This window comes from Tachypleus tridentatus, chromosome 11 (assembly GCF_004210375.1).
Source record: "Tachypleus tridentatus isolate NWPU-2018 chromosome 11, ASM421037v1, whole genome shotgun sequence".
In the NCBI taxonomy this organism is placed as follows: Eukaryota; Metazoa; Arthropoda; class Merostomata; order Xiphosura; family Limulidae; genus Tachypleus; species Tachypleus tridentatus.
Window position 1 is genome coordinate 71,721,480 of NC_134835.1, and position 27,949 is coordinate 71,749,428.

Below are 27,949 nucleotides of genomic sequence, written 5' to 3' on the forward strand. Positions count from 1 at the left end.
TACATTGATACCGATAACTGGATTAACTGTCACAGTTATAACGCTGTTAAAACTGATTATGTGGAGTACATTTAGTGCCAATGACTCAGTCCTAGGACATTTTAATTAACACAACGACCAAACGTTTATTGTTAGGCTACTACGTGCTTCACTCTCGAGCACCATTGAAGTTTGTAGGTTAATATGTTCCCTCCTGCCTACAAGTAAAGATGTGGCAATTTCTTCAGACTAGAAGTAAAATAATTTGGTGATCTATCAAATGTTTTAGATCATGACAAACGATATCCCAGAGAAGTTGTTGAATGTTTTTTTTTGTTACTACTTTTTCGAACAATCAGGCGATCATATGTTTATCATCAAAAGAAAAGTCTGTATCCAAGTCTTACAATTATATCACAAAATTATGGTCTCCTTCTAAAGTAAATCATTTTGAGGCTGTTTGACTCGCAATCTGAAGGTCGTAGGTTTGAATCCCCGATCACACCAAATATTAACATCCTTTCAACCATGGGGGCGTTAAAAAGTTCCGGCCAATCCCATTATTCGTTGGTAAAAGAGTAGCTCAAGAGTTGGCAGGAGGTGGTGATGACAAGTTGACTTCCCTCTAGTCTTACACTGCTAAATTAGTGACGGCTAGTGCAGATAGCCCTCGTGTTGCTTTGCGCGAAATTAAAAAAACAAACAAACAAACATTTTGAGAAAGACTGTTGTAAAACAACTGTACTGAGCTTTATTTAGTAACAGATACAAATAAGAGTCAGTAACTACTAGCACTACAAGGCGAAATCTGCAGAAGTAGCAAGGCTTCATCATTTTCATTGCAACGTGTTTAATATACTACGCGATCTGTAGAGCGACATATCGTACATGAAATATCAATATATTTTGTCACATTTCTCCTCTCAGCTCTCTTATGTTTTACCACATCAAATAAAACTTTCCTCAGCATTGTAAACCTTTAACTTCTATACTCTAAACCTTCAAACTTTTGACCTATGTGTATTTTCTACTACATCTACCAATACTGAACGCAAAAACCTTCACTGTGCATTTTACTACCTTGGAAATTAGTCCGTACTCCTTGCTTGAATATGTGTTTCCTTCAGATGAAAGGACGTTTTACTTTTTTAATTCAACAGTGATTCCTATAAGCATTACTACATCTAACATAGGTTTATAAGTTACCCTTTAACAAAGTTTCGATATTTTTTTTTATTATTTCATGTGAATTTCTAAAACTTTCTTACTTTTAGCATATCGGTGCGTGAACTTTTCTAAGTATCGCTACTTTTAATAGAAGAATCTTTACACACTTGTAACTTTCACGGTTTCTTACCATAATGAGCGAACTTATAGTCTCTGGGATTCACTACGGTTTCTAATCCCGTTTTTCATAAGTATTTCAAAGAACAGAGTGGCGAGCGCTACCGCATAGCCACACAGAAGAATAACAAAGACAACGCCAACATCATTCAGAGTTAGAGGTGTCACATCCCCGCTTTCTTGTAGAGTGGTGGTTTCGAGTTTGCATGGTCCCTGCCCCAAGAACTTGAAGAAATACATCTTTTCCCAAAAAAGTATCAGACCGGCTTCAGTAAGTCTTTTGATCCTAAACAAGGAAATTTCAATTTTACGGACATGTTCAGACGGTTCTAATAAACGTTCTTAACAGAAGTACGTTGAGCCAACTTTAAACTTAATATATTAACATCTTAATAAATAAAACACAGACTTGCTAAAGCAATTAATGTTGCGAACCTTTTAAAAGTAAAACACTAACACCTTAATTTAATTAATTACAAATGTTAATTAAACACTAACACTAGAAATAAAACATAAAGCTGTCATCTTTTGGTAAAACACCAAAGTTACAATTAATGACCTTGAGATTTTCGATATCAGAGTGAATTATTAAATTGTATCACTTTCAATTAAAGTATGTGAAATAAGATGACAAAATTTTGAGAAACAGTTAGTAATGTTGTTTCTAGAGCAAGGCTACATACATTAAGAAACACTGTGTATGATAATTTGGGGCATTGCATAATATAACTCGGATGATGTCTTTTGAACAGGTATTTCGTGCTTTCAGACCAAACAACAATGCCCTCAATATTTATTATTTAATAAAATAACAGATGTAAGTTAATATAGGTTTATCATTAACATAGCATTACCATTTATTTATTCATTAATTGTATACAGTTAGTGTTATTCTTTGTTTGCTTTTAGTTATGTACAAAGCTGCACAACGGGCTGTGCTCTGCCAATCACGGGTACCAAAATCCGGTTTCCAGCGTTGTAAGTCCAATATATGCCGGCTCTGCCAATTCCAGTTTCCAGCGTTGTAAGTCCACATATATACCGCTGTGTTGTTGTTGTTTTGAAATAAGCACAAAGCTACACAATGGGCTATCTGTGCTCTGCCCACCACGAGTATCGAAACCCAGTTTTTAGCGTTGTAAGTCCGCATATATACCGCTGTGTCACTCGGGAGCTACTTTTTTCTTTTTTCTTGAGGTATGCTTATCATGTACGGTATTTTAGCAGATTCTCATTAGAATACAAACTACATTAGTAGGTGCAACTGGTCTAAAATTAATAGTTCCTAAACCTAACGCTAGCTAATTAGATGGAAACATCATATTAAATTATGAAGTGTGAGAATATACTTTTTCAAAGCATTGTCTCACTACATGAATTACTTTTACAGAAATATTTTTCTTATGAAAGATTAATGTTTTTTTCAGTTAAAAATGAGGTGTAGCACATTCAAGGACACATAATTAGGCATTAATGTGAATTTCAACATACGAAGTATAATAATAGTAACAAAATACATACATAATTAGTGTTAAAGTAAATATCAATAAATAATATTGCGTTATTAATTCTTGAAATAATCTGGTTTCTAAATAATTTAAATAAAACTGGTAATCAATACAATTCACGCACGTAATCTGGTAGTGAGATAACAGTTGTTGTTCATTAACATTTAATGTTACACACACACACATACACATACCCTTCACTTAGTGGTATTATCAACGGACTTCCTTTTTGAAGTCCGAAGCACAAGAATTCCTCCCTCATTCGTTCTTTAGAGACGTGTAATGGGCAGGTACTTATTCCCTTGAACAAATACTGTGAGTAGAAACTTAACCAGAGGCGCTCGCCCAAAAAGATATGACCATTTGTAGCCTCTACAAAATAGTCACTGATTCGAACGTTGTCTCCCAAATTGTTCTCTAGATTCCGTTTCCATGCTTCCCGATAGGCTTCATAATTAGATTCCTAAAACATTATAAAATAAAAACGAAATAAATACAGTGGATATAATATTATGGCCATGTTTTCACGCCTGTGTGTGTGTTTGTCAGTAAGATTTCTCAAAAACGTTTGAATAGATTTTAAATGAAAGTTGGTATATATTTGGAGTGTGAAACGAATTAAAAGTGATTAGGTTTTGGATGATCAAGGTTCTAGAAAGGTCATCACGACCTCCCCAATTCCTATCTGTTAATTTTTTTATCTAATAACTCAATAAAAAATTATTGGATTTTGACGTAAGTTGGCACACAAGATTTTGATTCTCATTGTCTTGCTCAAATTGATCCATGTTTACTGATAACGATGGATATACGTACAGATTTCCGTATTGTTTTTATGGCCGAATGTAATCAAAACTGCGTGGCGAAGGCATACGCTTTACTAAGTGCCCTTCTCGTACAACAGTTTATTTTCCTAAAAGCTAAACTTTTATTTAAATTAATTCTTACTATAACTATTCTAGATTGGAATATTAGCCTATATGAAAAAATAATATTGTTTTTGTGATTTTTCTAATTAGGATACAGTTAACATGTCATTATTTCTTTCGTTTCTGGCGGGTCTTTTGCATTTCTGTTATAACTTATTAACCTTCAACATATCAGGTTTATAAACCTTGGATTGAAATAACGTTTTAAAAACATTTCACTATTTAGTGTGTGACTCAGTGTTTAGTTAACAACTTAAAATGAAGGATAACTAAAGTTTGCCTTTAGTATCATCGAATCGTATGTGTTAATTAAATGCAGAATATTTAACTTGTGTGAATTTACTTTCTTACATTCACGCACATACATAAGGAAGTGTTAATGTTATGGTCTTCATTCAGCCTTATATCTTAAAAATAACTTTAAATTTTCTGCATGCGGAGACTTAAAAATACCTTGAAATTTAGTTTAAATTCAGTATTTAAGGTAAGACACTATGCACTGGTGAGCATATCAGTAAGAACGAAAAAGAGGGCATAAAATATCGGGTAAAATATTGTACTGTTGCTAAACGCCCCAATTACACCTATTGGGTTCACATTAAAACATGTTTAGCTTCAGTGTGTCTTCAACTATTGCGCGAGAATGTTACACATAAGGTCAAACACCACCCTTCTCCTAATGCTACATACCGGCACCTTTTACAAACCACTTTAAACAGTGATTATGAAAGTTCTTACTTGGGACTATATATATATACACAATATAAGTATTTAGGGTTTAATAAACTGTACCTTTAAAAATAACGACATTGAAGAACCTGGAAAATACAAAATATGTGCTTCTGTGTCAAGAGCGTCAGCAATGGTTTCAATAGGACGTTGTCTCTCTATAAAACTGAGAAAAGCCCGTATGTTACCACAGTAAACACTGAGGACAACAATACAGATGCACAACCAAGACGCATAAGAGATGCGTGTAGCTGTCACTTTTGGTACAGACTGAGCACCTGTAATTTGAAGACGATTAGTGAAAAATTACTCAACTCTTAGACTATAATTTCTTATAATGTAATAGATGTAATATATGCACGTGTATAGTAATATATCCTAAAATCTTTTGTTATAAGATAAAATATGCAAAAGTCAAATATCGAACGCTATACGAGTCAAATAATCAGAAAAGAAGTGTATGCTACACAAAATATGACTATCAGAAAATCAAATATTTTTTTACACTAGCGGTATATTTTTTCTCTGCACATTGATAAATAATTTTACAACATTAGAAATGCTATTGAGAGTGCTATATGATACAGTTGAAATTTCTCAATATTAATAGGACGTAATGCCACACTTGAAGTTTCTTTAGCTAAACGACTTTAAAACCGAACTTTCAACAAAAAATGACAGTAAACTAATTCTTAGACTTGTATGTTGAATGGCAATGTTATAGCCTAATAGCCAGTTTTACTTGTTTTACTTTTTGCTTCTTTAGAACAATTGTACAACTGACTATAATATATGAATTGTAAACCTTCATTATCTAACCGAATTAAAATAAAATATGAACTTACGTATTTGTCTATTACATAAATGTCTATAACATGTACACATCTCAATCGGTTAATTTTTTATTACAGCAAATAAAATTATTTAATATTCACAATGCTCACCCAAATCACTAGTGTTTTTATGTAGCTCGACTGGTTCTATTCTACTCATGATATATACTTACCAAATATATTTTGTACCTTAGCTATAATTAGGCTAGTTAAATATACCATAGTAAGCGAGATTAGAGCAACAAATATTTGTTCTACATTGTAAAAAGCGTAGACAAAGAAGAAATTGTCTGAAACATTATTCTTACCTTGATACATTCCACTTCCCAATGTTGCCCAAAATGACCAGTTCACCATAACTTGCAAAGATGTTTTGGAAAAGTGAATTTTTCTTACATAAATCCACCAGGTGGCAGCCGTAATAACTCCTGATACGAGGCCAGTAAAAATATACAAACTCCAAAGCTGTTAAAAATATTATTATTATTATTATTATTATTATTATATATCGCATTCATACTGTATTAAAGAGAAAAGTGTGCTACAGCTCAATATGTTGTATCTTTTAACATCTTGCGGTTTCTAAAAACAAATAAATTTTCAATAAATATTTATTATGGGAGAAACAAATTGGCCAAACATGCTCACATTGGACTAGAAACCACCTAAAATTCAGTGGAACTACTGATTACAATGAAATTTACCTTGAGAGATTGTGCAAGATGTTGAGCTCCTAGGGGTAAAGAATGGGATGTTAAAGGATAAAAAACAGTTGTGGAAGAGGTCATGGTACCAGAACGATAAAAACAAGTAACCAAAGAATAAAAGGTTGAATGTGGTCTCACAGAGTCCATACATTATTCCAAAAACTCTGTGAAACTTCAAAAACAAACCAATGGATAAAAAGGGGTCATTTGCTCTATCTGTACAGTTTTTTTTATTGAAATCGTCACCTCACAAACCATAAATCACGATAGCTGACGATTGTACGTTAAAATTTTATAGTATAATTAAATACTGAAGGTAAGCGATTGAAACATTCACTCACGATACCTACACCAAATATATTTTGTGGTATTTACGTGTGAAACTGAAACCAGCAATTAAATAATTAAGTTCACAAAACAGAAAATCTTTAGAAAGTGTAAATTTTGTTTGATTTAAGGAAATTCGGCCACAAAAAAAGGATGTTGACTTAGCTGTAGTTGTTTCCTTTCGAAACTTAATAGTAAATTAACAAATAATCGACGATATATATATAAAAGGGCAGTTGGTGACTAGATAATTTTAAATGCCTACACTTGACGGTTAAACTGCAGCTGAGTTTACACAAACTATCAAACTGAATTGTATTCAGATTTTAGAGAATAAACTAAATAAAGATAAACGTTTTTTCTAGAGTGTAGCAAGATTACAGTTATAACATCCGCGAATCACAGCGACTACCATATCTTTTTACCTGTAACTTCTATTCAATAAAGAAGATATAATCTAAGTGATTAATGAGCTGAAATGTGAATTCAAGGGTCCAATAATTTCATTTTTGGGATCGTGGGTGCGCTATAAGACTGTTGCCGTATGTTGTTGTTTTCTTGAATTCCGCGCAGAGCTTGTCGAGAACTTTCGTCACAAGACAATCCTAACTATGAAGTGATGCACTAAATGGAAAGCAGCAAATAAACGCCACTCACTGTCAACTCGTGAGCTACTTTAATCTATTAGTGTTACTTGACTGTTACTCGTATAATGCACGCACGGCTCTAAAATGTGGAACGCTATCATGTTATCCATTTAGCAATAACTGTCTGGTATGCTGGTTACTTGGACGCGCTTTAACTCGCGTTTTAACAGTGGCGGCCAAATCACTTTATTCGATTAGAGTAACACAATAATTGGCGGTGGGCGCTTTTGACCAAGTGTTTCTCCTATTCTCTATGTTTATAATTAGTGATAACTGGCACAGATAACCCTTAAGTAGTTCTACATGAATATCCAAAGCAAACAAATAAACGTGAGAAATACCATTTGTCTAGAACACAACGGAGCTCTTTCTATGTTATGTTTGTTGATGTGTATCCTCATCTATTATTTACTAAGAGCGTAGAAAACTTTAGTGATTATTTATGTGTAAACAAACTTAACCTCATATGTGCCAATTAAGTGGACAATGTTGCTTTGGTTTGTTTGTTAAGTACAACGCTTCACAATGAGTTATCTGCACTATCGCTACCACGAGCATCAAAACACAATTTTTAGCGGTGTTAAGACATCAAAGTTGCTACTGAGCCACTACTTTGGAAGTAATGCTTTTTACCATTATAAAGTTACTCAGTAATTAAAAAAGATATATATATACACTTATACAAAGGTATTTGAAAGTTTTAAAATCATTATGTGATAAAAAGAAGTTTTCTACCTTATAATGAAAGAGCCTAAGAATCGCCCCAAACCGATCGATTGGTTGCGGAGATTTGGAAACAAATGTGAGATCATCCACCTTGAAAGCACGTGTGAAGTCTATGATGGCCTCCCTTTCATCAGTCCAGGACAAGAATGATGCTCCAATGTCTGCTTCCTCCATGGTTAAAATAAGTAAATTTAAAAGTATTAATCTTTTTTTGTGTTGGATAAAAGAAATAGTAGATGTTAATTAGTTCTCCCTTTAGATATATGATGAATACGTCTAGCAAATAACTCATACAAGTAGTAACTTTAGTGTTTTAAACCCGTCCAACGCCTAGTAATTTTTTTGGTCAAGTTCTATAATGAGCTACACGTGTTTAAATATTGTGTGTATCATGTGACGTATAGAAAAGTTAGTAGCACTTTACAAGAACTATTTTGCACGTTAGTTGCTCTTGGAACAATTTCTTTCGTCAGCAGTCACATCCAGTCACGAGCCATGATTACTCACTATTGCAATTTCCATTGTAGTAAGATCAGTTTGGGACCACACATCTTTAGAACCTTTCCACTAAACCTCCATTTCATATGTAAATATCATCTTCAAAGATCACATTTAATCTTACTAAAGTCACAAAAGTCGAGGGTTAATCATATGTGTGTTCGGATGACATTTACTCTAATTCCGGCTCACTCTGTTTATGATGGTGACAACGTTATTACAAAAGTTTCCAGATCCTTTGAGAAGATAGGCTCTATTTCGTTGCAATATGATTCAATATTGAAATAAGTACCTTATTCCATCTAGGGTTAGAGTTGATTTAAAAGTCTGTTGCTGTCCTAATTGCTCTTTTCTAGGATTTTTTTCTTCCATTAAAAATAGGAAAATTTACTTTCTTCCAGATGTTATTTTCTCTAGTTTTAACAACTCGTTTTGTGAATATTTTTTTCATTGGGGTTCTTTATGTACCTCAACATTGCACTTATGAATGCCATGAAATCGCCAAAAACTAAATATATAAGTGGTATGCATGTCACATGTGATTCCACTGTTCACATCTGCAGCGAACGCTGCTGTATTAACGTATATAGATGGTTCAGATCTATATACAGTGCAATTAATCCTCTGTAAAAGTTACAATGTCTTATTATCATCAAAGGATTGCCATTCTAGTATAAGCCTGTCAAACGCTTGGTGTAGTTTTTCTGGTTAGAACAGTTTTTATGGTCTCATTAAATATGGGCATCTGAAAATATTGAAGCAAATGTAGTTTGAGCGCTGCTGTTTCTTAAAAAATTAAAATGTTATAAGGAGCAATAAGTTACCAAAGCTTTGCAAATAAATTAGAAAAACTACGAAGCAATAAACATAAGTAGCTTATTCATTCAATGAAATATATTGTATTATCAACTAGTTGCTGAAAAGTAATTTTAAGTAAACGTATAATTGTTTCGTTAACTAATACGTGTTAATATATTTTTATAGAAATGTATAAAACTGTGTGTGCTGCTTTTTCGATTAATTGCTCAGTTGAAATCAGCAACGTTTGTTAAAAATGTGAAACTGATTTCGGCAAATCCAATTGTACCCATCACCTTGTTATAACTTACATCAGACAACAAACAAAGACATGTCAAGGTTATCTTTTCTAACTATTACTTACGTACTAAAAATTAAATATGGAACCCAGTCTATCATTCGATTTACTACTTAGCACTGAGTTATGCCAGTTCAAGGAATTCTGTCTCTCAACACTAAATCTGGACAAAGGAAATGTGAAAAATAAAGACTTGGTTAAATATAATGATACAGTTTGGTCTTTTGAGATGTATTTTATTTCGCAACGATATCACATTTAATAAAGAAACCAAATGATAGATTAGGCTTCATAAAGACCAAGGATATCACGCCTCTAGTGTAAATAGTGTATTTGTGGTTGATTAGCTATAGATTATTTAAAGATGTTTCTCAAAATTATTTTAAAGATCAATATTTTATATTAAAGAATAATTTTGATCAGCAATAGATAACAAAATTAATTAAAAGAAAACAGAAAAAACATGGTTAAATTCATATAGAGTTTATACAGATAAAAACAGCGTTTAACATACATCTCTGAAAATCATATTTAGACATAAACATTTATCTGATTATTCAAACACTCCACCACCCGATAGTTCAGTTACTTCTGTTTAAAGTGTTACGTTTGTCCATAAATGAGGTTTTATCATTATCTATTCTATATTAGACAACCGATTAACCATAAGAAATAATTAATATTAACCGTTATTAGAGAAGCCTTGTTTGTCCATAAATAGGTTCTAGTATTACTTACTTTTGTGCTAAGAAGACCCACCAGTCCATTCCAACTCCCATTGGAGGTTTTAGAACCATGTAAAATAGGCAATGCTTGTAATGTGTATCTGGAAAAGTGCAAAATATAAATAAAGATATTGTATATTAATTTAAGTTTAATTTCACCCTTGATAAGCCAGTTGCAAAAAAATTATGAATATGTATTTGCAGAAAAATATATATTTGTATTTCCAATGTCATAAATTCGCAAATACACACAACGAATCAACCATTTGTAGGTCTATTGGTACCTAAATGAACAGTATTCATGATTAAGTACATGCGATTAGTTCGGTAGTAGTCTTACAAATAATATTTTAAAAATATGCTTTTTGAGCTATGAAATATTGAATCCATCCATATAAGACAGTTTCCTTCTTTCTATAAGTTGTAAAGTAGCCACCCAGTGGCTCAGCAATGTTTGCAGACTTTCAACGCTAGAAACCGGATTTAGGTACCCGTTTCAGGCAGAGAACAAATAGTTCATCGTGTAGCTTTGTGTTTAATTTACAAACAAACAAAAAAGTTATGAAGTAATCGTTAAGCGTAGAGAAGAATACATAAACGTAAAATATAAAAATAGAATTTTGAAAATGTTTATTTTGAATTTCGCGCAAAGCTACACGAGGGTTATCTGCGCTAGCCGTCCCCACTTTTGCAGTGTAAAACTAGAGGGAAGGCAGCTAATCATCACCACCCACCACCAACTCTTGGGCTACTCTTTTACCAACGAATAGTGGGATTGACCGACACATTATAACGCCCATACGGCTGAAAAAGCTTTTGAAAGGGAAATAGTTTTAAATATAAGAAAATTGTAATTTGTAGTGACAAATATGAAGTTGTATTTAACGAAAGAACTTAATATATTAAAAATTATTAGTAAAAGTATTGATTCGCTAAAATATTATGCTTATTTAGTACTATTGTTTATAAACATACAAGAAAAGTGCAATTTGTATAATAAAATGAACTGTAAAATATTATAATATTAGAAATAAATTGCAGTTGATCTCTAAGTCTTATGCTGCACTTGATTTGGATATATTTAATATTGCATTAATCAGCTTTATAAGACAGGCCACTATGATTACTGCATAATCACCAATATGCAACATTTATTACAAGGATCGCGAGTTCAATTACTCTACCGAACATGTTTATCCTTTCATCCGTGCGAGCGTTATAATCTATGGTCAATTCCACTTTTCATTAATAAAAGATAAGCCCACAATTTGGCTGTTGGTGATGATGACTAGCTTTCTTCCTTCTAATCTATCACTGCTAAATTAGAGACAGCTAACACAGGTAACCGTCGTGTCACAGTTATCGTCACAATGTCCTACTGAAACCATATAATTAAAGTTTTCAAGGAACTTACAATTACAAAAAATATAAACTTACTTAAAATCAGCAAAAACTGACAAGGCATCAAGTATTTCGACCACCATATCTGTAAGTGGATGCGATACATAATCCTATGGAAGAGACAATAGTAATAATATTACACAATTTGTGTGTTTATACGTTAGGGTTAATCATAAAAAATTATCTTCAACTATAACTATTATAGTTATAATATAATAAACTAATACGTGTTAATATATTTTTATAGAAATGTATAAAACTGTGTGTGTTGCTTTTTTCGATTAATTGCTCAGTTGAAATCAGCAACGTTTCTTAAAAATGTGAAAAAATAAGTAAACCGCCATTAAAACAATCATATCCAACAACGTTGCACTAGACAGATTAACAAGACGTTAATACATTGTCTTATTCAGGACGACGTCATGGATATCATGGATATTTTTCCAGTTTTCTTGTTTCATGAGTTGAGGCAATTAAGAACACAACGCTCAACGAATCTTGTTTAAAATAATCCATCATAAACTTGGCAGGATAGATGACATAATTCTGGTCATTTATGTAACAGCTACAAATCATACAACAAGAGCCAATGTTACGCCAGTATGTATTATTGAAGAATATAGTAGTAATGCATTTGCACTGGTGAATCTCTCATACCATAGCCAAACCGCCATTAAAACAATCATATCCAACAACGTTGCACTAGACAGATTAATCAAGTCTTCTCTCCAAAATTAATCTGTAAATTATTGGTAGACGTGTTTTTAGAGTAACTTGCACACGACGTTGTTGTCAGTTCTGGTAATTTGTGTAGAAGTCCAGACATATTTAACGTTCATCTGTGTGGCTGATAATAGTTATTCTTTGCTACCGCTTTCGCCAAGTCTCAACGTTTTAGTCTAATAATAGATAATCTCTTTAGTGCTTCCATGGACAAGGTACTTGATGCTTCCAAACAGACACGTTGTGCTGATATTTCTATGGATAAGGTTATTGGTACTTTCTATCTGTTATGCTGTGGTGATGCTTCCTGTGCTGATACTTCGTTGGACAAGGTTCTTGGTACTTCCTAACAGTCATGCTATGCTAATGATATCAATCAATATATGGCTTCCTAATCTTCCATAATCTTGTCTAAACTGCTTATCTAGCATATAATCCAGTGATGTTTTAGCAGGTCCACAATATTCTCAAAATGCCTCAAGATGTACAAATATTGCATGCCATTTTTATTTGGGTTTGTCTTCTTTATAATAACTTATTAGTTCTAATGGTCTATATTTCAAGTCCATGACTAAAGAGTAAGTCTCTGGATATATAATGTTAAATAAATTAGGTTTCAAAACCTGAATTAGGCAGGCACGAATAGTTCATTGTGTGGTTTGTGCTTAACAGCAAGAAAACAAATTATATTTTAATCAGAAACTTCTTTTTACATCCAACAGGTAGCGTCACAAGCTTATGAAACTAACACAACATTGAAACGAGCACCAAAAAGTGTCAGTATGTGAGCACATATTGATGAGATGAGTATTCAAACTTGGTGATACACGTTAAGTACATGGAACAGTCTTACACTTTCATATTAAAACGTCTCAAAGCTACTGACATACTGATTTTTACCACTTTTGCTTTTCAATGTAAAGTACTACATTTCACTTTACAAATGAAACATAAATACAAAACTAGAAAAAAGTCGATATTTTTAATTAGGTTTATTTAACTACATCGCACACAGGTTTTATAAAGCGCGGTAGTCTACCCTTCACAAAAGAACTTAGACAGACATTTAACTCTAGATTTTAAATTTTCATTGCTTCATGGTCAGTGAATTCTACCACAAGATGTGTTCATTATGAATACGCGACTTGAGAGGAATGTCAGTTAAACACAAATACAAGACACTGAGTTTAATACTTATACCTGCTCTTATAACGTTTTGAAGGTGAAATGTAAGTGTATGACATAAATTAGTTGTAAATTGTATCAAACTGTTTGTAAAATTTAGTCTGTAATTATAAGTTAAATACTTTTATATTTAGTATCAAGGGCCCAGCATGACCAGGTGATTAAGGTGCTCGACTCGTAATCCGAGTGTTGCGGGTTTGAATCCCCGTCACACCAAACATGCTCGTTCCTTTCATTTGTAGGGGCGTTGTAGTGTTACAGTCAATCCCACTATTATTTGATAAAAGAGTAGCCCAGGAGATGGTTGTGGGTGGTAATGACTACTGCCTTCCCTCTGGTCTTACACTGCTAAATTAGGGACGGCTAGCGCAGATAGCCCTCGTACAGCTTCGCGCGAAATTCAGAACCTTGATAGCAAGATACGTAAACCCTCTACATTTCGCTTTTCTGGGGGTTATGGCTAAGAATTTTATTTCTAAAAGTATTAAGAATAATCGATGAAATTTTATTGTTGTTTTAACGCAAAGCTAGACAATGAGTTATCTCCAATCTGTCCACCACGAGGACTTGAACACCGATTGTAAATCCTTATATTTACCATTGATCCACTGGAGAACTTTCTCATAATAATCTTTGTGAAGTACTATTTAGCAACGTATGTTTTACAGTTATAGACTTATGGTAGCCCCCAGTGGCTCAACGGTGTGTCTGCGGAATTACAGTACTAAAAATAGGGTTTTGATACCCGTGGTGGGTAGAGCACATATAACCCATTCTGTAGCTTTGTGCTTAACTCAAAAACAACAACAACATATAGTTGGTCTTCTAACTTATTATATTAGTCTAAACGTTAATACGGCGGTATGTCTTTGGACTTACATCACTAAAAACCTGGTTTCGATACCCGTGGTGGGCAGAGCACAGAAAACCCTTTGTGTAGCTTTTCGCTTAAAAATAACATACATTACACTATGTAACAAAATTTTTACTTTTTTTTGTTCCTGGGCAGAAAATTGTACTTCCCGATTGCTTATGCCTAAAGTAAATGGAAAAGACATGTTATTATCTAAGATTTTGCTTCTGTGATCTGGGAGTGTATAACAAAAACATCATGGGAGATTTTATTGGGGGGCTGATACGTGAAAGTGATTTACATTACAGTCGCAAATTTCGAAAAACTACTCACTCCTAAACATTTTTGTTCATTTTTATAACTTTAGTATAAATACATGTAAATCTTGATTGATACGTTGTTTTATTCAGACCTTATGTAAATGAAAATGTGCAAATTTGCCCGTTTTTACGTAGAAAATAGGTTAATTTCTAAATTTCATTATCCAGGTCACAAAAGCAAAGTTTGAAGGGAATAATGGCCATTTTCTGTACTTTTACAACATAAGCAATTAAGAAATAACACATACTATCCAGGAACAAAATTTGTGTTACATAGTGTTATTGAACGAAATCTATTTAAAAAATACAATACTCGTCGTTTTATTCTGCGGGCGACAAATCTACCAGTGTGTGGCTTCTATGACATTCAAGTCGCAATTATCCACATTTTACTTTCGTGCCATAACTGTGAATGCCAGCGGCGCCACCATGTTCATCATATTTCATCTCGTGGTTTACCCCTGTCGTTAGACAGTGTTACTATTGTTAATGGCACTGTCCATATTAATCATGGTTTTATTTTTTTTTTTGTGGGTTGTCGGCTTTGTATTTCTATTTAAGTTTTAAACCTTGTTTCATATCACAGGGAACATTTTAATTTAGTTTATTTCAACACACACTTCCCCACGGGCACAGCAGTATGTCTGTGGACTTATAATGCAAAACACAGACAGCCCATTGTATAACTTTAACTACAAACAACTTATTTTTATTTTCATATTTTTGAATTCCTTTTTGATTATTTACTCTTTTTACTAAACTGTTTGCATAGATAACGTATGTGCTTCACGTCATGAAACACTAACAAACAAAAAACAGATACAATAGTGTGCGAAATTTATTTGAAAGATACAGGATTGTGTGAAATATCATTGATAAATTCAATACTGTGTGAGATCTCTTTGATAAAGACAGAAAATTCTTCATATATTTTCTCCTAGTGGTTCAACATTCTTAGATATTTTAACTCTAAAAATCGAGTTTTGATGCCCGCTTTAGCCAGAGAATAGCTAACCCATTGTGAAGCATTGCGCTTAACAACAAGTCTTATATGTTATTTATTTATATGGCATAATGTATACCTAAGATACAACAAAAGTGCTATCACACGTATCATTCCTATTATGGAGAGATTTCCACTGATGTCATGAGTCCTTTTCCAACTTCTCTCTGCCCGATATGGCCAAGTGGTTAAGACGCTCAACTAAGAGTCGTGGTTTCTAATCTACATCACACCAAACATGCTCCTCCTTTCAATTATAATGTGATGGTCAATCCCACTATTCGTTGGTAAAAGAGTAGCCCAAGAGTTGGCGATGGGTGGTGATGACTAGCTGCCTTCCCTTTAGTCTTACACTGCTAAAGTAGGGACGGCAAGCGCAGACAGCCCTCGTGTTGCTATGCGCGAAATTCAAAAAAACAAACAAACAAACCTGTTTCTCTCTTATGTATATACATCAGTACATTATCTGAACCTGGGTTATTTCTATCGTTTTAAGATTTTGTTTGTTACTTTAAAACTGGACCAGGTAATCTCACTTCTGATGTTGCTGTAAAACTTAAAACTAGAAGCAAAATAAATCATAATCAAAAATATCTTGATAATTATGTAAATTTCTGTGAAAGGTAATAGAAACAAAAAAATGTTTGCTCTCTACCTTTACCCTCAGACACATTTCTTAGGTTACAAAACTGTAGGAATCTGGCATAGACTGTGTTTATATCAGCGGGTCGCGGGTTTGAAACTGGATGTACTTTATAATATTACAGTTAATTCCACTTTTCTTTGATAACGAGTTGATGAAGGACGGTAGTGACTAGCTGCCTTCCTAGTGGTCTATTACTTCTAACTTAAGAATGGCTAGCGCAAATGTTCTCTAGTAGCTTTGCGCGAAATTTATCAAACAAACAATATAAAAATATAACATCTATAGAGATCTTTTCATTTTATTCTTTGATCTATTAAACGTTAACTGTGTTTCGATTCATAATGTGAATCCACAGTAATTAATAAACCTTAATTAAAGGTGTAAAGTTGGTGTATTAATGATTTTATTATTTCAAACTGCTAACCGTCAACATCAAAGTCTCTTGAAAAAGTAAAGGGAGAAAAATCTTAATAAACACTATTATGACTTAGAAAGAAAACAGTTTCATAAATAACAAATTCTACCAATTATTAAGGAGCACACGTAACAGAATTCCCCAACTGTATGAAAGTTACAAAAGGTAACTTACCGTTATGCCCCATTTTATTAGCTGTTAACAGCTTCACTTAGTTTATACAATTTTCTCATTTGTATTTTCTCCACTTTACCATGTGACAATTAAATGTTTTCAAATAATGCGATGGACTTTATTTACGAATCAAATATCATGAGCTGATTACTAGTCTCGCAAGTTTTAATGTTGTATTTCACTGCACAACAATTTTTTTGCTTCTTGAACAATGTTGGGTGTTCCTTATAGATTTTTTGCTGCTGATCACGAAAATCACATCCAAATTTGCCCATCATGTACTGTTTCATCGAAATCTTTACTTTCACCAGGACATTGTTACAATGGAAAAACGATATCAGAGCAACTGGAATCCGTCAATGCTTGCTGACTACTGTTGGATGCTGCAACGTGATGCACCGGACATTGAATACAAACGAAAATCAGGAGCAAAACACTTTTAATTATGTCGAACTTAACAGCGCATTAGAAACATAAAAGCAAATTAGATACGTTTTGGCCGGTAAACAGTTAACTGTCTATTTCTCAGAGTTCCTGTGTGATGAAGCAAAACCAAAACTATATTTGTGCACACCCACCAGGTACCTGTCACAATCAGCAAAAACTGTTCAGGAAGCAAAACTTTTCAAACAAGTTGTTGCGCAGTGTTTTAATTTACAGAGTGCTAAATGATGTAGTGTAGAAATACTAAATTCAATCATATTTCTTCTGATCCATGTAGTATCTTTTATACCATATTTACTTGGAACAAGAAACCATAGTAGTAATGTACTGACCAATAAGAAGTCCTGATAGAAGTCCCACAAAATTTCTCTCTGGTTAGACAAAGCATATGTCAAAGAGCAACACGAGGAATTCGATAGGCGATAACACGAACCTTCACAGTGACTCCTTACACTCATTTATGAGTAACCCTTTTTTGTCGAATATGACATTTAAACAAGATCGTCACTCGGATCATTTTCAATTAGTGTTCATGGAACAAATGTAGGCTTTAGTGAAGTGATTATTTAATCCTACTTACTGAAAAACACCTGTCTTAAAACAGTCGAATTTCAGCTTTGTCGAGCAAGTAGTAAATGTAAAGTCCTTCTTTTAATCTTTTAGAAGTTTATAAGTCAAATCGCTTATTAGTCTGGTGATATTGTGTTTTTAGCGTGTGTGTTTGTGTTTTCTTATAGCAAAGCCACATTGGGCTATCTGCTGAGCCCACCGAGGGAAATCGAACCCCTGATTTTAGCGTTGTAAATCCGTAGACTAGCTGTACTAGAGGGGGGTGGCGTTTTTTAAGCATTGTTATTGTTGAGCGATTTAAAAAGTACAACGTTAGCAACATCTAAACACTCATCGTGTTAGAACATGACAAGAGTAGCATGATTCCAGTAATCAGATACTTAATTCCGTATTTAGTGTTTAAGTACGATTCCTATTTATATAGTTAACGTTTTAAAACAGATTTCTAGAAAATTGTGTGTTTTACCAAAACCACACACAAGTATGACAACCCATTAATGTGTCAAAGATTTAACTGACAATGTTTTAATAAAGTGTAATACGACGAATGTTTGTGCTCTTATAAGTAACTTGTAACTTCAAATATAACCAAATGTTCTTACCGGATATTTCGCGCTTAATGTTCGTCCAGCTAACTTCATTGTTGGAGAGGCCAAGATGTTGTCTTTACATGTAAGATTGAAGCCAGTATTTGCGCTACACACAACTTTGAAGTGACCAGTTCCATTAGACTTCCATATTAATGATTTAATATGAACTTTTGGTAGTGACTGGAGAAAAAAGTTCAAACAAGTCATAAATTTATATAACACAAACTTTACTGAGGTCCTTTTTGCGTTGCTCATCTGAAGAGATAGGTATGACAGAGTTGTGATCTATAGCAATTCTACTATATTCTCACTTTCTCTTTGAGAAACATATATATATGTCGGCTTTTCTCCAATAATAACTTTTTATGATATACAACCTTTCTTTGTACTTTCAGGAGTGTATTTATTTATGTTGTAAAGGAACGAAAAAGAGCATTGCTATGGATAATATTTAAAAAGTGTGGACGCTTTAAAATCCTCTCTCTCTAAATATATATAATCAAAACCTCCTTAGATGTAGTAAAAAAGTTCGACTAAAAAGGACTGAGTGCGCGATATAAAGGAATGAAACCGAAATTGGCGATCAAATTATAGATGTATTTATAGCATTGATTAGAATTTTACAGGTCACATTTTTTGTTCAACTTGGGGCATGATAGTCAGTAAAACAAAAAACTAGGCCTAGCTAACTACTAAATGAATATTTGCTGCAAAATTATTGTCAATGCTGTAAGTGTAGCTATCACTTTAGCTGTCAATTTTGGTTTCATTTTTAAGTCGCACAATAAATATTTTTGACACACTTTTTCTTTCACAACTAAGGTGTATTTTTGTCAGATATCATGACTTTTTTCACCAACAAACCGCACCAAGTAAGAAAGTGACACTTGAAAGTAAATAACGTTAGCTTTATGATCGCAATTCCATTATTCGAAGCAGACGTAAACTTTACAGAACCAATCATATTCTTTAAAATATATTGTGATGGATTTTCATCTTTAAAACAGCGTTAATGACCTTTCTTTTTTTATTGTAATGCCACAGAAAGTAGATTAACAGCTTCTTGTCCCTACTCGATTGCAAGCAGTACTCTTGTATCAAGCATCATTGTATTTGCTAATTGCTTAAGTTAATATTATGTAACGCTAAATGCTCCGTAATTAATAGAATTTCACAAGACTTAACAAACTTGTGCTTAAAAGTTGGCAACGAATAATAACCGTCCACTCCTATAATTATCTTGAAACGTTTGTGCTAGAAACTACTAATATAGTAATTCAGTAATTGTGTATTTGCACGTAGTTATACCTTATAGGTTTGTTGCTATTTCTTAGCCGTCTTTAATCTATATGATAAAAACTATGAGTGACTCACATTTACTTTTAGATGAAACTGAAATAAAATTTCAAATCAATAGCTCACGTGGCTTTTGGCGTAGGCGTGGACGAAAAATGTGTTTAAAATTGAGTTAATTTTTTTCAATACTTTTGCATGTATGACTTATTTTTAGACTAAATTTGATACCTAACTGTAGGCTGTAATGATCTATCAGACTTGTAAAATCTGCATTAAAGGTAAATATGTTTTTCTATCAAGTTTCTGTACTTTTCAATGTGAATGCTTGTAGTTAAGTAGAAAGCTACACAAAGAGCTATCTGAGTTTCGCACACGACGGGTATTGAACACAGGTTTCTTTCGATACGAAAAAATTAAATAAAAGGATTGCCTTGAAATTTGATATTAACGTAATAATCTAGTAGAGAATATAACAAATAGGATTGTCAAAAAGGTCATATGTACAGTTATTTTATTTGTTTGTTTTAGAGAAGAGCCATATTGAGTTATCTGCTGTGTCCACTGTATGAAATCGAGCCCCCGATTTCAATGTTGCAAGTCCCCAAACTTACCACTATCTAACTGGAAAATGATTTATTTTGTAATACTATTCTAATCTTCGTTTGAAAAGGATGAAACAAAAAATAATACACTAAAGCCAATTTTTTGAACAGAGTAAATAATAAGAGTTTTATTTTCTTTAGGGATTTGTCTAACATAGAGAGGTCTAACGTTTGAGGTCGTAAGTTTCACAGTTAGACACATGTGAACAATGTGTACCAAAGTTTGTCATTCCATAAGCGCTCCGTGTTTCATTAAATTGTTGCAATGCACTCGTATCTTTATAAATTACGACTTTTCATCACCAAAATCAAGGGTTTGATGTTCGATTCCCCTCGGTGAACTCAGCAGATAGCTCGATGTGGCTTTGTTAAAAGAAAACACACACACTTTTCATCACGAAAGTATAACAAATCAAAAGTTTTGTATACTTAAACTAATGTGTTTAGAGCTTTTTAAAGAATTACAACATTAAATGTCGTTATTCACACTTGCGTCAGTTGAAATTGTTGATATAATAAAGTTTCATTGCATAAGAAGAAATATAAGTAAGACTGACGTGCGTGTTCCTAAAGAGATAGTCATTAAAGAGCACTTCTTAGAAAATATTTGGTGTTTCGCTTCATTACTCACTTTAGTACGTTAATCTGATAAGTTTCCATCTTCAATTTTTAAATACTTTCCCTAAACGTTTTTTTTTCATGTTTGTATATTTTATTATATCGAGCAAATTAAACATTGGCATAAAATCTTTGACATAATATTTAATTTTATACCAACAAATGTTAAACTGTATAGTTTTAAATGATTAAAATTAGTTTGAAACTCGATTCTAGACAGAAGTTTCTATTATAATGAGGGAAATAACAGCAATAAATATTCTTATAGTTTGCTAAGAAAATTTTTAAATTATATTAATATTTAATAGTATATAATATCACATTTTGGTTTGGAATCAGTTTATTTAAACATATTTATTAACTCAAAATTATATTAAAAATTCCATTTAAAAAGATTATTCTTTGTCACAGAAACTTTGATAAGATATTGAAAAAATGTGCCGTGTTTTATAAAATTTAAAATTATTTACACTTACTGAAGAAGACTTCACATCAGGTAGTTCGTGGATCAGAGCTATGCTATCCCCCTCTGTTGAGTGTTTTAGTAAAGTTTCAGTTACGTCAACAGATGACAACGCAATAACGTTTGTTTTGATAGAAATGATGAGATTCGATTTCAACTGAAAGAAGAGTAAATAAAATAAAGTATAATATAAACAATAAAAATATTTTCTGGATAATTTAATTAACATTTTGATGATATTATTGTACTTTAGATCACAATCACTCATGATCTCATAAGATTACGTTTACATTTGGTAATAATGTTAATGCTATTAAAACTATCTATTACAGTCCTAATTTTGGCCTACTGATCAGAAGAAAGTATTCAATAAATATGCGTAATGACAGAAACAGACAGCTAATAACAATCACTAAAAACATGAAGTTTTGGAAGTTATCGTTGCTAATTGGTGAGCTTTCTATCACGCAAATAGTGGTAGTTCTGTTTTACAAATATTATAATTGAAAGTACTTCTTTCTTTATCAAGCAGTGGTCCTACAATAGTCATCGACTTGTAGTTAACACAAGTGACCACATTTCTACTTTCGTCTTATACCTGTAACAAACCTCTATAGTTGGTTAGTGATTATGAAACTATAAAGGTTTGTTACAGGTGTATGATGAAATAGAAGTGTAATCACTTATGTTAACTATACGTCGATGACCTTAGCATCGGCTGTAGCATGCTTCAGTGAATGAAATGCTTGATCATTTACCAGTCCACCTATCTGCGCTTCAGCTGAAGTTATAACAGACACAATACGGATCTGTTGAAAATTTTGACCATAAAATGTTAATAGTACAACAATAACCCTGAAAGTTGTATGTTTAATAGTACAAGAAGAAGCCTGAAAGTTGTATGTTTAATAGTACAACAATAAGCCTGAAAGTTGTATGTCCCTCGTAATGTCATAGATTGAGAATAGTTATTTATTATTGCATTCTTGGGAGAATTTAAAATGTGACTGAAAAATTCCACTGGAATGAGTAAAGTGTACACTTTCCTAGCTTCCATTTTTAACCTTCTTAACTTATCCACTGACAAATAATTCTTCAACTGTCGTCAATGTTCTGAAATGTGCAACTCAATGTTCAAATAGGATCTGTATAAGCTCTCCTATGGTTGATTTGCCCTTATCTGCAGCTTAACTGGAACAAAGCCTAGTCACACAAGTTGTACCAGCACCTTTTTACCATTCATTTGAGAGGCCATTTAGCATTGTCATAAAGCCAATATTCAAAGAGAAAATATTCCGAACAAGTATTCTCACTTTTGGACAGAAAATAACAAACTTCACATTTTGGTAGAAACAATACATCAACGCTCCACAGCATAACATGTGCAATTGGAGGGACTGAGATTCACCCTCAGATATAATGATCTCTTGTATCAATCCACTGCTTACAAGTTCATAAAACTTGGTATTAAACTGTTTCATTGCAAAGTTACAGCTCATTTACACGAGTCAAATTGATAATAATTTATACAGCAAATCAACCTCTAAATTACCAGTGAACAAGACCATAGAACATAAATAGCGATAAAAGGCACTCAACATTAAGCACTCATTTTCGTTAACCAAAAATAAAAGGAGTACAACTGTATGCGTGATAATTTTAATTTTTTGGTGCTTTACCAGTTTATATAAAGTGCTAAAGTCATACCAATTGTTAGTAAAACTTCACACTACCACATTCTTTGTACTGTAATAGCTTAGATAAAGAATTAACCCCACAGCAGTTCGTAACAGTTCAAACTACCACATTCTCCTTAATGTAATAACTTAGAAAAAGGATTAACTCAACAGCAGTTGTTAATAACAGTTCAAACTACCACATTCTTCCTACAGTACCAAATTAGATAAAGGATTAACCCAGCAACAGTTGTTAGTAACAGTTCAAACTACCACATTCTTCCTACTGTAATAACTTAGATAAAGAATTAACCCAGCAACAGTTGTTAGTAACAGTTCAAACTACCACATTCTTCCTACTGTAATAACTTAGATAAAGGATTAACACAACAGCAGTTGTTAGTAACAGTTCAAACTACCACATTCTTCCTACTGTAATAACTTAGATAAAGGATTAACCCAGCAACAGTTGTTAGTAACAGTTAAAACTACCACATTCTCCTTAATGTAATAAATTAGATAAAGAATTAACCCAGCAACAGTTGTTAGTAACAGTTCAAACTACCACATTCTTCCTACTGTAATAACTTAGATAAAGGATTAACACAACAGCAGTTGTTAGAAACAGTTCAAACTACCACATTCTTCCTACAGTACCAACTTAGATAAAGGATTAACCCAGCAACAGTTGTTAGTAACAGTTCAAACTACCACATTCTTCCTACTGTAATAACTTAGATAAAGGATTAACACAACAGCAGTTGTTAGTAACAGCTCAAACTACCACATTCTCCTTAATGTAATAAATTAGATAAAGGATTAACACAACAGCAGTTGTTATAAACAGTTCAAACGACTACATTGTTCCGACTGTACCAACTTAGATAAAGGATTAACTCAACAGCAGTTGTTAGTAATAGTTCAAACGACTACATTGTTCCTACAGTACCAAATTAAATAAAGGATTAATCCAGCAACAGTTGTTAGTAACAGTTCAAACCACCACATTCTTTCTACAGTAATAACTTAGATAAAGGATTAACACAACAGCAGTTGTTAGTAACAGTTCAAACGACTACATTGTTCCTACTGTACCAACTGAGATAAAGAATTAACCAACAGCAGTTGTTAGTAACAGTTCAAACTACCACATTCTTCCTACTGTACCAACTTAGATAAAGGATTAATCCAGCAACAGTTGTTAGTAACAGTTCAAACTACTACATTCTCCCTAATGTAATAACTTAGATAAAGGATTAACACAACAACAGTTGTTAGTAACAGTTCAAACGACTACATTGTTCCGACTGTACCAACTTAGATAAAGTATTAACCAGTAACAGTTGTTAGTAACAGCTCAAACAACCACATTCTTCCTACTGTAATAACTTAGATAAAGGATTAACACAACAACAGTTGTTAGTAACAGTTCAAACGACTACATGTTCCTGCTGTACCAACTTAGATAAAGGATTAACCCAGCAACAGTTGTTAGTAACAGTTCAAACTACCACATTCTTCCTACTGTAATAACTTAGATAAAGGATTAACGCAACAGCAGTTGTTAGTAATAGTTCAAACTACCACATTCTTCCTACTGTACCAACTTAGATAAAGGATTAACACAACAGCAGTTGTTAGTAACAGTTCAAATTACCATATTCTCCCTAATGTAATAACTTAGATAAAGGATTAACACAACAACAGTTGTTAGTAACAGTTCAAACAACCACATTCGTCCTACTGTACCAACTTAGATAAAGGATTAACACAAGTACAAATGTTAGTAACAATTCAAACATTCTTCCTATCGCTTCACAGCAAAATTTTTTCCATTTTTTCATCCAACAGGAATTGGTACTCGTTAATGCGTTAACTCCTACAAGCGAGGTACTTTTTTAATAACAGAACTGTATATATATCACGGTCATCTTAGTTTTGAGTATAGGTTATGAATGTGTTATTGTTTTAGTAAATTTAACGTAATTAGTTTTGAAAAAAAAAAATAACTTCTGTTCCTTGCAGAATGGGAATGGGTTTGTCCTGTGTTAATTCTGTGAAATATTGAGATTGCGATATAATTAAATATCCTGATTGGCTGTCTTCCCTCTGGTCTGTAGATTCAAATTAGGGAAGGAAGCAGGTAATGTTTTTAATAGCTATGTTATAAATATAAAATATAAACAGTCTTAAAAATATAGATTCAATTTGCGAATGATTTTCTTACCGAACTGTGTTGATTGACGAAGACAAAAGAAACGATTTTTTTTTAAAACGACATATTCTATACCTTACCAGTTTCACCGATCCTTCAAGTAGTCTGGGATCAATAATCCACAAAATCACTTTTTTACTTGGAATGTGGATGCCTGTGTGCTTGGAAGGAACAAGAGCTGAAATGTTGTTCATTTTGTACAGAGACGTTGTGATTCCATGTTCGTAGAAAATGTTTAAGACTTCTGTTGCAGTTGTCTCTAAGTGATCAGATATCAAAAACGAAAACAATTAACTAGCATTTCGCCAGAGTTAAAACCTCCGCTTTAGTTTCTTTGTTGTATAAAGTATTCATACTCCCTTAACAATCTGTAATGCTTCTTCAGCATGTAAAATATGTGCAATAAATATTATAAGCAAACTGAAATTTTGGACCTAAAATATTAATAAGAATTAAAGTTTTTCTTACCTATAATTTTCATGTTTTTGAAGGTGTCGAAGGTGTGATTTAACAGTTTAAGTACAATGTACCATCAACTTAACATGATTTTTCATATGTATAATTTTATGTCAAAGTCGTCTGAATGTATTTAATACAAGCATCCAGATTTTACAAGTTTCTAGGGTAGATTGTTTTTTGTTTTTTTTTGCTAAGCTTTTTGATTGCGTGTGAAAGGGGTATCTATGATAGATGCTTCTGACTTAAGGGTAGGCTGGCTAATTGGCTAATGTTTTTACTAACTTATTTGTATGCTTTCGAAAGGGGTATCCAGGTGTTACTAGTTGATAAAGTAGATTGATTGTGTTGTCAGTTTGATAGCTATAGAAGTCGGTTTTTTTATTGTTTTTCTCGAGTATGGTTCACATTCTGTATTATTTCAGTTCATCGCATAGTCTTCTTTTATATGACCAGCTACTACTGATAGTTCGGTATTATCAAGTCTTGTATGTTTTTGTTCTTTTATACTTCTAAATTAAAACTTTTATTGTTGTGTTTCCACAGTTTATTGGGTGCGTATTCACAAGAAATGCCAGAAGTACTGGTTTTCTTCTCCATTAGGTGTTTAGGTTGCTTTGATGTATATTAGCTGTGATCGTATTGTTCTGGTGTTATACTGTTTATATTTTCTCTGTTCGTCTTACTTATGAACGTAATATTCATATTTATTTAATGACTGGCATATTGTTCTGGCGTTATACTGTTTATATTTTCTCTGTTCGTGTTTAGAGATACTTTTGACACACGTTGCACGTGTATATGTTTGTCTTGCTTCTCTGTGGCTTTTATCTTGTTTTTTATTTGTTGTGAAGTGTTCTGGTTATAAGGAGTGTTGTATTAAAGTGTTTTTCTTCTTTCTTACTAATAACTCTGACAATAAAAATGTTGTCTATTCTGAAAGCCTGGCAGTCTATGACCCCCGTCTTTACATTATCCCCAAGTCTTTCCTCTAAGTCAGTATTTTTCTGAACAAGGGCAAAAACCAAATAAATTAGTCAAAAATTTTACACATGAAAAATTGTGTTTCATTAATGATACATTTTTACTAACTTGTCAAATGCACTTGGTTAGCCTACCATAGACCTGAAAACGGCAGCGAATTATCAACCGAAATGTAAGTTAGAAACTTGTCAATTAGTGATATTTAAGTAACCATAAAAGTACCTAATTAATAATTAGATTTGATAACCGTATGAGAAAGAAAGATTTGGTTTTTAGCGGGTTTAAAGACTAACTTATTATGTTATTTTTGAAAATAATTATTATTTTCCCTCATGGATTACACTGAATAATAATAAAAAAATAAGTCATTAACAGTAATCTGAAATACTGGTGTTCACCGTTTAGGCATGAACACTTCACTATAGTTTTTATGCCAACAGTGTTAAACCTATGTAATCACATGCCATTTCATAACAATTTAGTTCACTTTTGACAGCATATCCCTTTATCTGAGTTAAAAACAAACCTTATGCACCCCTTGCTAATATAGCGTTAACTCTACGGACTTACAACACTAAAATCAGGGGTTCGATTCCCTTCGGTGGACTCAGCAGAGAGTCCGGTGTGGCTTTACTATAAGAAAACACACACAAGATCAATTTTGATTTGTAAGCTCTTTGATTTTTGTATTATTTACAGCTGTATAACATGCGTATGTATATTAACTATTCAACTTGATGTGAGCCCACATATTAACTACTTAACTTAAGGTGGGCCCACATAGTAACTACTTAACTTGAGGTGGACCCACATATTAACTACTTAACTTGAGGTAGGCCCACATAGCAACTACTTAACTTAAGGTGGACCCACATATTAACTACTTAACTTGAGGTGATCCTACATGTCGTGAAATTTTATATGGTTTAATACAGCATGACTTCATATTAGTTGGTTTATAATTACTCTTATATTGTGACAACGATTTCATGTATGTCGAATATTAAATTTCTTACCTGCTAATATGTCAATATGTTTAAGGTGTAGAAACTGAAGCGCATAAGCAGTGGCATTAAATACGTCAGCTTCTCTTGCAGCAGAAAAATAAATGAAAATAAGTAATAATAAATTAATCACTTTGACCAACATTTAGTGTTGTATTGTGTAGCGATCAGATGTCTATAAAAGAGAATGACGGCTGACGAAACTTCTTGGGTGTCATATCTTTATTTAATAACGCACTTAGCTTTTAAAACGCAAGCGCAGT

The 27,949-nt window shown here is 32.9% G+C and overlaps 1 protein-coding gene across 3 annotated transcripts; it reads right to left on the minus strand.

Annotated features, from left to right (window-relative positions):
- Positions 1-688: 688 nt before the first annotated feature.
- LOC143232427 (glutamate receptor-like) lies at positions 689-27,881 on the minus strand. 3 transcript variants are annotated; one of them, XM_076467883.1, is made up of 12 exons: positions 27,699-27,834; positions 27,253-27,315; positions 25,323-25,501; positions 21,365-21,508; positions 18,385-18,552; positions 11,486-11,559; positions 10,062-10,149; positions 7,739-7,897; positions 5,631-5,787; positions 4,553-4,767; positions 3,026-3,294; positions 689-1,609 (listed from the first exon to the last, which is right to left on the minus strand). In XM_076467883.1, exons 3-12 carry the CDS (start codon positions 25,434-25,436, stop codon positions 1,351-1,353), a joined length of 1,647 nt encoding a protein of 548 aa, XP_076323998.1. In that variant the 5' UTR covers positions 25,437-25,501; positions 27,253-27,315; positions 27,699-27,834; the 3' UTR covers positions 689-1,350. The 3 variants fall into 3 exon arrangements, with proteins under 3 accessions (XP_076323998.1, XP_076323994.1, XP_076323995.1); XM_076467879.1 differs by lacking the exon at positions 27,253-27,315 and having other exon boundaries at positions 27,699-27,881; XM_076467880.1 differs by lacking the exons at positions 18,385-18,552; positions 27,253-27,315 and having other exon boundaries at positions 27,699-27,881.
- Between the last annotated feature and the right edge of the window lie 68 nt (positions 27,882-27,949).

Bases quoted from the DNA above. Each gene is read 5' to 3' on its own strand.
- LOC143232427 (XM_076467879.1), bottom strand. From the start codon at position 27,831: ATGTTGGTCAAAGTGATTAATTTATTATTACTTATTTTCATTTATTTT. The intron at 7,898-10,061 runs GTAAGTAATACT...TTAACCATGGAG, and splicing joins TGGGTCTTCTTAGCACAAAA to GAAGCAGACATTGGAGCATC. The intron at 5,788-7,738 runs GTAGAAAACTTC...TATTTTTAACAG, and splicing joins TTAGGCTCTTTCATTATAAG to CTTTGGAGTTTGTATATTTT.